Here is a 13731-nt window from a genome sequence, read left to right as displayed (position 1 = left end):
CTTTCCTAAGCACATTTACCCAAAGATAAGTCATACAGAGTTCAATAGGATTTGCTCCCAAGGATGTGGGACGCAGCTTAAGCCTATGCACACTTCTTTGAGAGGAAGGTCCTTTGAATTAAGTAGGGTTTGTAGTATGAATAGAATCGGTCAGTTTAACACACCTACTTATATCTAAAACATAGGCTCCTTCCTTTGGTGCTGGTTAACATTCCTGGAGAAAAAACATTCCCGGGAAAGAGTGATGCATTAATAAAACACAGATACATCAGCAGTATAGACAATGATACAATGCAGCATCCACACAGCACAAAAAACAGACATTGTTAGGTAGGTCTGTACTTGCTTACAGACATCCATCTCCCTCAACCTAAGTCAGCTGCTCAACTGGCAACAACATAACCAGAGAGAGAGACACCAGAATCAGAACCTGCAGCAAATGCAGAGGGCATCTTTGTCCTCACACCAGCTCAGGACCAAGTTATAACACCCACAGTATCATTCACCTGCTTATCTTCTATACAACATATGCCATCAAGTGCCAGCAGTGACCTCTTTGCATTCTACATAGGGCAAAAAGGCCAGCCTCTGCCAAAAAATAAAATAAATGGGCACACATCTTATATCAGACACAGCAATATCCAAAAGTCATTTCATCCTGTCTGTAACTGGCCTTAAAGTGGCCGTGCTTGGAAAAAGGGGCTTCTGAAGCGCGAAAGGTGAAGAGGATGAGTGCCAGCGCTTGTGGATAGCATCAGGGCAATGGAATTTTGTCACAGTGCACGTGCTAATTGGCTTCCCAATGCCAGGATGCCTGTGCTATCACCAACTATTTGGTGAATTGCCACTGCTAATTGTTTAATTATCACCATCTTTGTACTTTCTGCATTTCATTTCCTTCCAGCCTCACAGTTTACAACCTACCCCACCCCCGACCAGCAAACCACATGCAGATCTACCTGCAACTTAGGACAACACTTCCATGCATCTAATGAAGTGGGCTGCAGTTCATGATAACATATGCAATAATATATGTGTCTTTCGGGTGTGACGATAACCTCTGGGCTTCTGTTTTATTTTTGCTGTGGCAGACTAACATGGCATCCTATAGATGTCTATCAGGGAATAAGCCACACTGAGCACAATGCGACTTAATATTGAGGACACCTGCTTAGGATTGTATTGCTGCTGTGTCTGCCACGATTCTCCCATTTTGCAGGTATGAGACTGATGCCAAGACACAATGGCTCACCTAAGTTCAGGCAGGAGCAGCACATGGTGTGCGGGGCTTCCTGGTTCACAGCTGAGCCTCTGCAACTACATTATGCAAGCTCTGTAAAATTAGATTTATTGTGTCTGCCCTGATGGCAAGAAATAGTACTGCCATAAAGAGGAAAGCGCTTCATCGCAGGCCTTCTTGTCACACGTTAATATGTGGCGTAAAATAAGAGTCAGGATAAAAATAGTTTTAATGATTTAGAACTAAAGAACAACAAGCGTTCGTGGAAGGAAGAAAAAAGGCACGCTTTTATGTGATGGGAAGTGATGAAACTTGATGTTTTCATTTACAGAGAAAGGAGAAAGCTTAATGGTTAAGCATATGAGCCAGGAGTCTCTGCTTCAAACCACAGTTCAGCCATGCAAGCTCTGGGTGGCCTTAGCACTTTTTGTCATCTCTAATGTGGCTACAATAGTGCTAGCAGGGGTTGGCAAGGTTTACTTTGCCTGGGCTGGTTCACTCTAGCACAGCTCGCTCCGTGGACTGTGTGCCCGCCTGCGATTTTCGGCGTCTGCGCAGACGCGATTTCCAGTTTAGCACAGCATGCGGGGACTCGCCGAGTGAGCAGCTCAGTTCAGGGGCTGCTTAAATGACCCCCTGTGGGCCGCTTGTGACCCATGGGCCTTAGGTTGCCTACCCCTGTGCTAGATTGAGTTCTTAACACCACGATTCTCATGTCAGCAAAGATGAATGCTACTACTGGAGAAGGCTCTGCTTCATCAGCATTCACCTTCTCCTTTTTTGGATCTTGCAGAAGTCTTTCAAATCTCTTGACAGCCTTGCTTCAGACAGATCAACGCTTTACTAACTGCCACATCTAGCAATCCCTGTCAAGACGCTTGACGCACAGATGACAAGACTCCAGATCCACATGGCTCTTTGGCTTTTTGTCATCCTTCCTCCATATGTCATCCCTTCACAGCTTTGGAAGATTTCATAAATGCTTGCTCTACGAACACATCTGCCCAAATACCAGCCCACGTCTTGTTCCATCTTCTCGAAGTGAAATGGCCTCCTTCATCGTGTTGTCAGCTCCTTGAAACTTTCCATTTAGTTCTCTCATTTGCTGCACACAAATTCTAGCACATTTTGCATAATGATTGCGTCCAGCTCTAGCAAAGAAAGAAAGCAACACTCTGCAAAGGCAGGAGTTCCAGTCCCCCCTGCTCTGATGAATGTCTTTGCAATATCAACTGCCCAGGCTTGTGCCCTGGGGAGATCACTTTGGTGCTGCTAATGCAACAGTTTTACTTCACCAATTATTTATTTATACATACATACATACATACATACATACATACCCTGCCCATTTGACTGAGTTTCCCCAACCACTCTGGGTGGCTCTCAACAGAATATTAAAAACACGATAAAACGTAAAACATTAAAAATTTCCCTAAACAGGGGTGCCTTCAAATGTCTTCTGAAAGTCAAGATGGTTGTTTATTTCCTGGACATCTGGTGGAAGGGCGTTCCACAGGGCGGGCGCCACTGCCAAGAAGCCCCTCTGCCTGGTTCCCTGTAACCTCACTTCTCGCAGTAAGGGAACCTCCAGAAGGCCCTCGGAGCTGGACCTCAGTGTCTGGGCTGAACGATGGGGGTGGAGACGCCCCTTCAGGTATACTGGGCCAAGGCAGTTTAGAGCTTTAAAGATCAGTACCAACACTTTGAATTGTGCTTGGTGTGATGGCCTGGGACTCGGGTTCAGACTCAGAACCAGAGGAGACTCAGTCTGCACTGGATCCTTTGCCTCAGGCATCACCTGAACCAAGTCTGGGGCCTGATCCTGGAGAGTCCCAGTCTGCACAGGTTCCCCTGCAACAAACACCAGCTGGGCTGAGTCAGGGGCCTGAGCCTGCCCTGGCTCCAGATGTGGGGATTACCTCGTTGCCTTCAGCTGGGCCATCACTTACAGCTGCTCCACTACCGGCTTGGTCAGGGGAGACTGAGGTGGCCCCTGGGTCTAGTAACCCACCAATGTCTCCCAAGCTGCAGAGACTAAGGTCTAAAAGAAGGAGAGACCTGAGTACTCGCAGGAGGAGTGCTCGCCTTTGGGCGAAACAGGGAGGTGAGTCACCAGGGGATCAGGACCGGCGCTACCCTGACAAAGATAAAAGGCTGTCGAACCATAGCTGTCAACTTTTCCCTTTTCTTGTGAGGAATCCTATTCAGAATAAGGGAATTTCCCTTTAAAAAAGGAAAACGTTGACAGCTATGTGTCGGACCCCGTCCCAGGTTGCGGGAGCAACATTGCTGTTTGCTAGATCCTGCCTGAGATCCTGTACCTGTTCTTGCCTGGTTTCCTGCCTCGTGTCCTGCCTCGGCCCTGTTGGACTGACTCCCAGCGGAACCTTCGGATTCTGGACCAGTCCTGGACCGCATTTCATGGGTTACCCCTGGGCCCAGCACACTCGGAAACGTACTCTTAAACTGCGCTCTTGAATTGTGCTCTTCACTAAATGAAACTTACATATGAATAAACATGCATGTTGCATATATGTTTTAGAGTTACTGGCTTCCATTTTCTGAATATTGGAGTGCAGAGGGTCAAGGATCCTGCCGGGGCACCACAGCCCTCACCACAGACACCACCAGAGCGACCCACGCACCAGAGCCAAGCAAGGCTGAGTTATGCGACCTGTGTGCCCGTGCTCCTCTCCATGAGAGTTGGTTCCTCTGACAGTGGGAGATGGGCTGGGGGTGCCTGCCAGGGGCGTCTGCTTCACATCCCCTCAAAAATCTGCATTCGGGACCATGGCCCCATTGGTATCCCCTGCACTATGCCCCTGGAGAGTTGGACAATGTGAGTTAGAAGGTTAGCAGCTTCTGAAACAACTCTCAGTCCAGGAAGCTGACATGAACCACCCCAGTTGCAACCCTAAGATTTTGACTTTAGTGAAAATTAACAGAAATGTGCATTTTATTTTCTAAAAGTAGGCTAATAATAATAATAATAATAATAATAATAATAATAATAATAATAATATTTATACCTTGCCCATCTGGATGGGTGTATATCATGGATTACCTACCCTATATATTATTTTTGTCAGCATTTCTGAAAGTAATGCTAGACTTATCTCCATGGAACAGTGATGTTCTAGCATGATTTATGACATTCAGCTGGAACCACAATCAAGGCGCTCTCTCCTGGTCAGGCCATTAGGCAATACTTTGAAATGCATAAAAGTTAGGAATTGATGCTTTCTTCAAACAAAATTGAGGGGAAGCATGAATTTTCCCCACACCAACATGTTCTGGCAAACTGGACTTTTGGATTGAAAAAGCAGCATAATTTAATCATGAATGCTTAACAAGATTATTGGAAATGAAGTGGAAATTATGAAATTGAATCATTAGAAGGCTGTAGATGGAAGCTTGGAATCAGAAACAACCAAGCTCATTGAGCCGTTTTGGTTCTATTCAGATAAACGTACACTGGGACTGAAACTGAGCTGCTGCTTAACTTTCCCAACAAAATTAATGAGACTGGAAGTCTAATCTTATGTACTCAGAAGTACACTCCACTGATTACTATGAGAGTCAAGCCCTAATAATACATGCTCTCAGCAGCATGGAAACATGCTTCCATGCGGTATAATTTTAAGCTATAAGGGCATGCTGGTATATAACTCAACCGTGGGTATGGATGATTGCCCAAGTCTTTCACAAACATTTGCCATCCCACCAGGAAGGATGGTGGCTGATTTGGTGGGAAAGACCAACACCATCAAACTAATCCAATATGGTAACATTATGCACACGTGAACCCTTGTGTTCACGCATTGCACCTTCAAGAAACACCTGGAAGGAATTGACTTGTTTTGGTTCTCTCAGCTTCTCATACTTCCAATCTCAAATCCAGTTATCCATGTTCTGCAGCAATTTGCAATTAAAAAAACAACAACAACTCCTCATGAAAATTCATCTACATGTTCTCCTAAGAAACAGATTTTCATATGCAGTTTTGACTAATATACAGATTTTTGCAAGCAGTTTTCCCTAATATAATGCATTTTGGCATATTTTTTTCACCAATACCTTCATTTTGGTGCACATTGTCACTCTAATGTATGCACTTCTGTAAACAATGCATGGAGAACCACGATCAGTCCTAGCCAGCATGGCCAAGGATCAGGGATGATGAAGGCTGCAACCTTTAGCTGCAATAAGGCATGAACTGTGTTGGTTTCCAGGTATGCAAAAAGGTCTGAGACCTTTTGGTATAATGGCTTCTAATGTCACAAAACAACTGATGTCTCCCTTAAGCAGGAATATGGAGAGGGTCTATCATTTTCTAAGGGGACTTGCTGCCAGGTGAACAGTTACAGATGTCCCTTTCTTCCCACCCAGCTTTAGGGCATAGTGGGGGTTGGTTGGTTTTGTTTTGCCCACAAAAGATGCAAAATATTCAAGCGGTCTGCAAAGTATTCAAGAATGAAAACCCAGCCACAAACTGTGAATATCTAATTAAATATGCCGTTGTGTTTAGCAACCAGGTTAAAGCACTTTCAAATCTTACTGTGCAATTTGGTTTGTCCTTTAGTTAAGAAGTGGCCTCTACCACTGGAAAGTTGTGAACATAAATACACGGAACCCCTTGGAAGATTTCTGTAAGACATGCTCCTCTTAACAAGACAGCAGATTTGAGGAACTGTCCAAGTTCACTGGGCATTAGCAGTGGCACTGAAGAACAGCCTGACCCGTCAAGCCAAGCATCCTTGGCTGAGTGCCCTTTTAGTTAAAGCAAGGAAGAGCTGTCCTCCATGGCCTGATGGATGGCTCTTGTAAGTCTAATTATGAGTAGAGTAGAAGGTTAACCTGGAAAAATGTAGGCAACCCAAACAAAATTTTGCTATGTGCATTAGCATTCACTGGTATGCGGTGTTAAGTGTCCAGTCATACAAATATAGGGCTGAATTGTCAGCCCTTTCTCATGAAAGCATGATCAACAGATGCAAGTCTTTATGGACTACTGTAAATCTCCATGCCTAAACTTCTTCCAAACAAACTTCTACTGGCCAGTCCCTGCTTAGGTCATTGTTTTCCAATAATACGGCCACATCCTAGCCATGCAGAATAGTTCCCCCCCAACTTGTGCCTGTTCAGACGATGGATTTGCTTATATCCTGTGATCTTCATACAAAAATAAATCCTGAGTTTCAGTTCCATGTGTGCCAGACAGATGTCCCTCTTTTTTAAGGAGATGTCCAGACAGGTGTGTTAATTCTTTACTTCCCTAAATCCAGAGATTGTGTTGGTGATGTTGTGGGAACTAGCCAATATGTACCCAGCACATTATGCTGAAAATGTACAGAACTGTTATTTCTCCCCCAAAGCATGCCCAAGAGCAAACCAACATGTTTCTTCTAAGAGCAGCAGTGGACTACAAAACAGCCTGACAAATGTGACATTTTCTTCACTTTGAGCAACTACAAACTTTCAAATGCACCACAAATTCAAACTTTGGAATGGTCCATAATCAAATCAGTTCAAACTTCTCCTCCTGTAACCAAGTTCAGTTAAGAGTAGAACGATATTCCCTTTCAAATTTGCAAATTGGTATTACAAATTTTATTTTAAATGGCAAGTGGATATTAAGCAACATGCGCCGAGGAGTGCAGACAAGCGCTTTCCCTTGGACTAAGGGGCAAGGGGCGGGAGTTCTGAGTCCTCCACGTTATCTGCATTTGAAAAGAAGTTTGCTTAGAAGGACTGATGTGGATTTCAAAGATGCAGAAGCAACAGAGGCCCATTTACGCCTTCAGATAAAAAGGGGTGACTGAACTTTGTAGTATGTTACTGTATGAAAGTGTTAGGTCAGCTGGAAGGGAAATATGGGGAATATATTACAAAGTGAAGTGGTTACATGTAATTACCAAGCGTAGTCAGCCAGAAGCTCAAAATAAAGAGGAAAGAGTGTACTCTAAACACATTTTAATAATAGTCACCTCAAAGTGAATGGAGAAAGAAAGCTAAACAAAAATAAATCTCTTAGGCACTGAAAGGGCATGCCGAGGCAGTACATGGCCAGAGAGCAGCGAGTGCTGAATTGCATTAACCCTCCTGCCTGGATCAAGAATGCCAAAAACAACAGCAGCACCCCATAGCCAAGCCTCAAACATCAGTGCATAAAGAGAACATAAAAAGAAATTATTTTCTATTACTTTTCTTCACAGAAAAAGAAAAAGTAGCGCTGACTAGCACAGCTGGTGCATGTAGGTTTTAAGGGAAACAACAATAAAGATGAGGGAAGCATCAATGGGTGAGAAAGGAATAAAGACAAGTTTTGAAAAGTAGAACTGGGAAACTAAAGGGACTGTTCAGCTTAACTGTTCAGCGTTCTGTGTTTGTTTGTAATGTAATAGCCCAATAAATGCACAGGGAAGAGCCTGATGTCCACACACTTAGTGGGATATGAGGAGAGCCGCTATGAACTTACAATTGGGGAGAAAATCCAATGCATGTTATGATGTAATATAGGCCTTGAAGAATGACAATGAAGTTGGGTGTGTATGTGCAGAACACAGCCCTGTGCTGGAGGTTCATCCTACAATTTGATCTCCTCCTGCTGCTCCCATTTGCAAGGGAGCAGGAAAGGGGTTAAAACACAGTTATCCAAGATAGTTAACTGATAACTGATGTAGTTATATAGTTATCTTCAGCACAGAGGTAGGACAATGAAACTCAGCAGGCACATTGAATACATAATCCTTTGCTTAAACGTCAAACATTATATCGTTCCACCTGACACCTTGAGGTGGGGAGATGGATGCAAATAAATAAATAATATGTATTTCTATACCTGAAGCAAAGCTTTTCAAACACTGTGCTTTACTAGTGATTTTTATTTTTTTTTCATTTTTGGCAGCAGGCTCAGTGGTTACACGGGAGTGGTGCTGAAATCTATGGTATGTGGCCCTAACAGAGATAGCATCTGAAGTCATGGGGTATCTCTTTCCTTCTATCACGATGCTATACTAGGGGTTCTTATTTGATGAATAACTTTTCTACCTTGGTTACCTGCTACCCTGTTGTCAGGTTGGGGCTTTCTTCCCATGGGTAGAAGAGACACAAGTTAGACCTCTCACCAGAACATATCACTAGAGTCAGCAAAATTATTTGCATGCTAAAGTTAACTGTGTATTTAATGTTCTGTCGGGCTAAGCTTCAATAACTCATTTCCTCCCCAACTCCCCACAGAAGCCTCTTCAAGAAGCAAAGCTCTTCAGAACTAGCAATGTGAACAAAATCAAAGCAGGATCAAGTAGGATCACAGCCTCTCACCTATAAACCATTAACACAGGAAAGTTGCTCAAAGGATTTGATAAAAAAGTTTGTGGAACTATCCCCCTTGTATATGGGGGGGGGGGGTGTTGTGTAGAGAGAGTCTCTTCCTTTAAATTCCTGGGAATTTACCTTAGTGAAGACCTCACTTGGAAAAACAATCTAACTCAGGTGGTTAGGAAGGTCCAACAGAGACTCCATTTTCTCAGGATCTTGCAAAAGAATAATGTTAAACAACAACTGATGACCTCCTTCCACAATAGAAAGTGTCCTCTCATATTATACCACAGTGTGGTATGTTGGCTTGACAGCCACAGATAGAAAGTCTTTACAGAGGGTGGTGAACACAGCACATGATATCATGGGCTGTCCCCTGAGCCCACTAGATGGCATCACAGGGGATCAATGCCTTAGGAGAGCGAAAAAAAATTCTCAGGGACGATTCACTCTTTAATCTTCCACCCTCGGACAGGAGATATAGAAGTATATCTATATACTTCGTACCAACAGGCTAAAAAACAGTTTCTATCCGTGGGCTGCTGGGCTGCTAAATGGAAATTAATACAGTGCAACTGACTTTTGGGGTTGGTGTGTTGTGTGACAAGCACGCAGAGTGCAATGAGATTGAGTGTTTGGCAGGGGGGAGGAAGGCTCGGTTAATTTCATTGTACACAGGTTGTACATTGACAATAAAGGTATTATTATTATTATTATTATTATTATTATTATTATTATTATTTCCTGTGGGCTCGCTCCTACTGCGTAAATAATAATTTAATAATTTATTATTTGTACCCCGCCCATCTGGCTGGGTCTCCCCAGCCACTCTGGGCGGCTTCCATAAAAACCAAAAATACACTAAAATATCACAGATTAAAAACTTCCCTGAACAGGGCTGCCTTAAGATGTCTTCTGAATGTCAGGTAGTTATTTATTGCTTTGACATCTGATGGGAGGGCGTTCCACAGGGCAGGCGCCACAACCGAGAAGGCCCTCTGCCTGGTTCCCTGTAGCTTTGCTTCTCGCAATGAGGGAACCGCCAGAAGGCCCTCGGCACTGGACCTCAGCGTCCGGGCAGAACGATGGAGGTGGAGACGCTCCTTCAGGTATACTGGGCCGAGGCCGTTTAGGGCTTTAAAGGTCAACACCAGCACTTTGAATTGTGCTCGGAAACGTACTGGGAGCCAATGTAGGTCTTTCAAGACCGGTGTTATGTGGTCTTGGCGGCCGTCACCAGTCTAGCTGCCGCATTCTGGATTAGTTGTAGTTTCCGAGTCACCTTCAAAGGTAGCCCCACGTAGAGCGCATTGCAGTAGTCCAAGCGGGAGATAACTAGAGCATGCACCACTCTGGCGAGACAGTCCGCAGGCAGGTAGGGTCTCAGCCTGCGTACCAGGTGGAGTTGGTAGACAGCTGCCCTGGATACAGAATTGACCTGCGCCTCCATGGACAGCTGTGAGTCCAAAATGACTCCCAGGCTGCGCACCTGGTCCTTCAGGGGCACAGTTACCCTATTCAGGACCAGGGAGTCCTCCACACCAGCCCGCCCCCTGTCCCCCAAAAACAGTACTTCTGTCTTGTCAGGATTCAACCTCAATCCATTAGCCGCCATCCATCCTCCAACCGCCTCCAGGCACTCACACAGGACCTTCACCGCCTTCACTGGTTCTGATTTGAAAGAGAGGTAGAGCTGGGTATCATCTGCATATTGATGAACACCCAGTCCAAACCCCCTGATGATCTCTCCCAGCAGCTTCATATAGATGTTAAAAAGCATGGGGGAGAGGACGGAACCTTGAGGCACCCCACAAGTGAGGGCCCAGGGGTCTGAACACTCATCCCCCACCACCACTTTCTGAACACGGCCCAGGAGGAAGGAGCGAAACCACTGTATAACAGTGCCCCCAGCTCCCAGCCCCTCTAGACGGTCCAGAAGGATGTTATGGTCGATTGTATCAAAGGCCGCTGAGAGATCCAGCAGAACTAGGAAACAACTCTCACCTTTGTCCCTAGCTCGCCGGAGATCATCAACCAGCGCGACCAAGGCAGTTTCAGTCCCATGATGAGGCCTGAATCCCGATTGGAAGGGATCCAAATGGTCCGCATCCTCCAGGCGTGCCTGGAGTTGTTCAGCAACCACGCGCTCAATCACCTTGCCCAAGAAAGGAAGATTTGAGACTGGGCGATAGTTGGCCATACTGGCCGGGTCTAAAGATGGTTTTTTAAGAAGCGGTTTAATGACCGCCTCTTTCAGCGGATCTGGGAATGTTCCCTCACAGAGGGAAGCATTCACCCCCCCGCAGAGCCCATCGCCCAGCCCTTCCCGGCTTGCTTTTATTAGCCAGGATGGGCAAGGATCCAGGAGACAGGTGGTTGGTTTCACGCGTCCATGCAGCCTGTCCACATCCTCGGGGGTAACGGATTGAAATTGATTCCATGCAACTTGACCAGACAGAGCTCTAGCACTCTCCCGCCCCGGCACTGCTCCCACGGTGGTGTCTAGCTCCCTCCGAATATGAGTGATTTTATCTGCAAAAAACTTTGCAAAATCGTTCCAGGAGATCTTGGGGTCTTTACAAGGCCCCGGTGGTAAAGGTGGTTCCGTTAAATTACGAACCACCTGAAAGAGTCTCCTGCTACTATTTTCTGCAGATGCAATAGAGGCGGTGAAGAAAGTCATCTTCGCCGTCGCTATCGCCACTTGGTAGGCTCGACGTTGAGCTCTAACCTGTGTCCGGTCAGATTCGGAGTGAGTTTTTTGCCACCGACGCTCTAGCCGTCTCAGCGATTGTTTCATCGCCCTCAGCTCCGAAGAAAACCACGGAGCTGTCCGGGCTCCATGCAATCGGAGAGGGCGCTTCGGAGCCAGACAGTCGATAGCCCTGGTTAACTCCGCATTCCAGCGGGCCACCAGGGAATCAGCTGAAAGGCCATCAACATGGGATAAAGCATCCCCTACCACTCTCTGGAAACCATTTGGATCCATTAAGTGGCGGGGGCGGACCATCCGAATTGGTCCCACCTCCCTGCAGAGGGGAAGGGTCGCGGAGAAGTCCAGTTGCACCAGGAAGTGATCTGACCATGGCACTTCTTTTGTTTCACTTTTACTTAGTGTCAGATCACCCACGTCACTAGAGGTGAACACCAGGTCTAAATGATTCTATGCCCCGTGTTAATAGCACAGATTTATGTCTACCCTCCAACATTTCTCTTATGAAAATTGAGACATCCCCTCCAACATTTCTGTGAGGAAAATAGGTACGTCCTAAGGAAAAGTGGGACATTCCTGGATCAAATCAGAAAATGGGATGGCTTCTTAAATCCGGGGCTGTCCCTGGAGAATAGGGTCTTGCCACAGGGGAACTTGGAGCTGACATGCGGATTATTGTGCCTCTGGGTGAACATCTTCCACCCACTGCTTCACTCACTGCCAAGAAACCTTGACTGATGAAGGGAGACTAAGTACCTGGGTGTTGCTAAGTAACACCCTCCTCGACTAGGTTGGGAAGTGGGCTGTTGTTCTGAGAAATGTTGGAGGATATGGAGTTATGCAACCTCCAGGCCAAGGAGATAAATAACTATACATACAACCTTCAGAAGACATCTGAAGGCAGTCCTGTATAGGGAAGTTTTAAAATGTTTATTGCTTTATTATGTTTTTATATATGTTGGAAGCTGAGTGGCTGAGTGGCTGAGGCAACCCAGTCAGATGGGCGGAAAAGAAGATGAAGAAGAAGAAGAAGAATGCCCTATTTTAATATATATAAAAAATAAAAAATTGTCCAGTAGCACCTTAGAGACCAAATAAGCTTGTTCTTGGTATAAGCTTTCGTGTGCGTGCACACTTCTTCAGATAGTAGTAGTAGTAGTTGTAGTAATGGAATAAAGGTAAAGGTAAAGGTACCCCTGCCCGTACGGGCCAGTCTTGACAGACTCTGGGGTTGTGCGCCCATCTCACTCAAGAGGCCAGGGGCCAGCGCTGTCCGGAGACACTTCCGGGTCACGTGGCCAGCGTGACATCGCTGCTCTGGCGAGCCAGAGCCGCACACGGAAACGCCGTTTACCTTCCCGCTGGTAAGCGGTCCCTATTTATCTACTTGCCCCGGAGGTGCTTTCGAACTGCTAGGTGGGCAGGCGCTGGGACCGAGCAGCGGGAGCGCACCCCGCCGCAGGGATTCGAACCGCCGACCTTTCGATCGGCAAGTCCTAGGCGCTGAGGCTTTAACCCACAGCGCCACCTGCGTCCCAAGTAATGGAATAGGACATCCCTATTTTTATCAGAGAAATGTTGGAGACTGTGGCGCTGTGGGTTAAACCACAGAGCCTAGGACTTGCCGATCAGAAGGTCGGCAGTTCGAATCCCCGCAACGGGGTGAGCTCCCGTTGCTCAGTCCCTGCTCCTGCCAACCTAGCAGTTCGAAAGCATGTCAAAGTGCAAGTAGATAAATAGGTACTGCTCCAGTGGGAAGGTAAACGGTGTTTCCGCGCGCTGCTCTGGTTCGCCAGAAGCGGCTTAGTCATGCTGGCCACATGACCCGGAAGCTGTACACCGGCTCCCTCGGCCAATAAAGCGAGATGAGCGCCGCAACCCCAGAGTTGTCCGCGACTGGACTGAACGGTCAGGGGTTCCTTTACCTATTCTGTCACAGTGTTCTGTGTCGTAAGTATGTACTGGTTGTCACATTACACTGGAGGCACTGTGGGTAATACAAGAAGTCCCAGGCCATATAGGAGGATCCTACACTACTATGGCTCTTCTGTACACTAGGAAGCTTCTCGAAGAGGTGATGCTTGTGTAAGCTCCACAGCTTGGGCTCCTCCCATGTGGTCCAGGGCTTTTCATGTTGCCCAGAGAAGCAGCACAGGAGTCACAAAGATAATGTACGCTGCACAGGAAGAGGGCCACACCTTACAAGCAGTGAGGTGAGAAGGGGGTCTGTCCCATCCATAGACCAAAAGCAGAAGTACTGAATAACCAAAGAATAAAGGCTGAAGCATAATGTGACAGGGTAAAAACCAGGCAATTCCACAGTGGGAGGGTCCAATGTCTATTACAGAATTTGGTGTGGATGCAAACCAAACATAACTTTTCAGAACCACGTTGAATTAAACCAAACGGACTTGGCACTAAGGGAAATCTTGCATTACATTGGCATGTGAATGGGAAA

The 13731-nt window shown here is 46.2% G+C and overlaps 1 protein-coding gene across 2 annotated transcripts in view; it reads right to left on the bottom strand.

Annotated features, from left to right (window-relative positions):
• Positions 1-13731, bottom strand: part of TRABD2A (TraB domain containing 2A) — a 114806-nt gene that overhangs the window by 71798 nt on the left and 29277 nt on the right. Inside the window, exon 1 of one of the 2 annotated variants that reach the window (XM_079959542.1) lies at positions 4270-4387. The exons of the other annotated variant lie outside the window; for it this stretch is intronic. Within the exon in view, the coding sequence (XP_079815668.1) occupies positions 4270-4278 (9 nt within the window). The 5' untranslated portion in view covers positions 4279-4387. Of the gene's footprint in view, positions 1-4269; positions 4388-13731 lie in introns of those variants that run through there. 2 annotated transcript variants of the gene reach the window in all.

This window comes from Podarcis cretensis (assembly GCF_951804945.1).
Source record: "Podarcis cretensis genome assembly, chromosome: 17".
NCBI lineage: Eukaryota > Metazoa > Chordata > Lepidosauria > Squamata > Lacertidae > Podarcis > Podarcis cretensis.
Note: the sequence above shows the minus strand (reverse complement) of the source record. Positions and strands in the feature narration are given on the sequence as shown.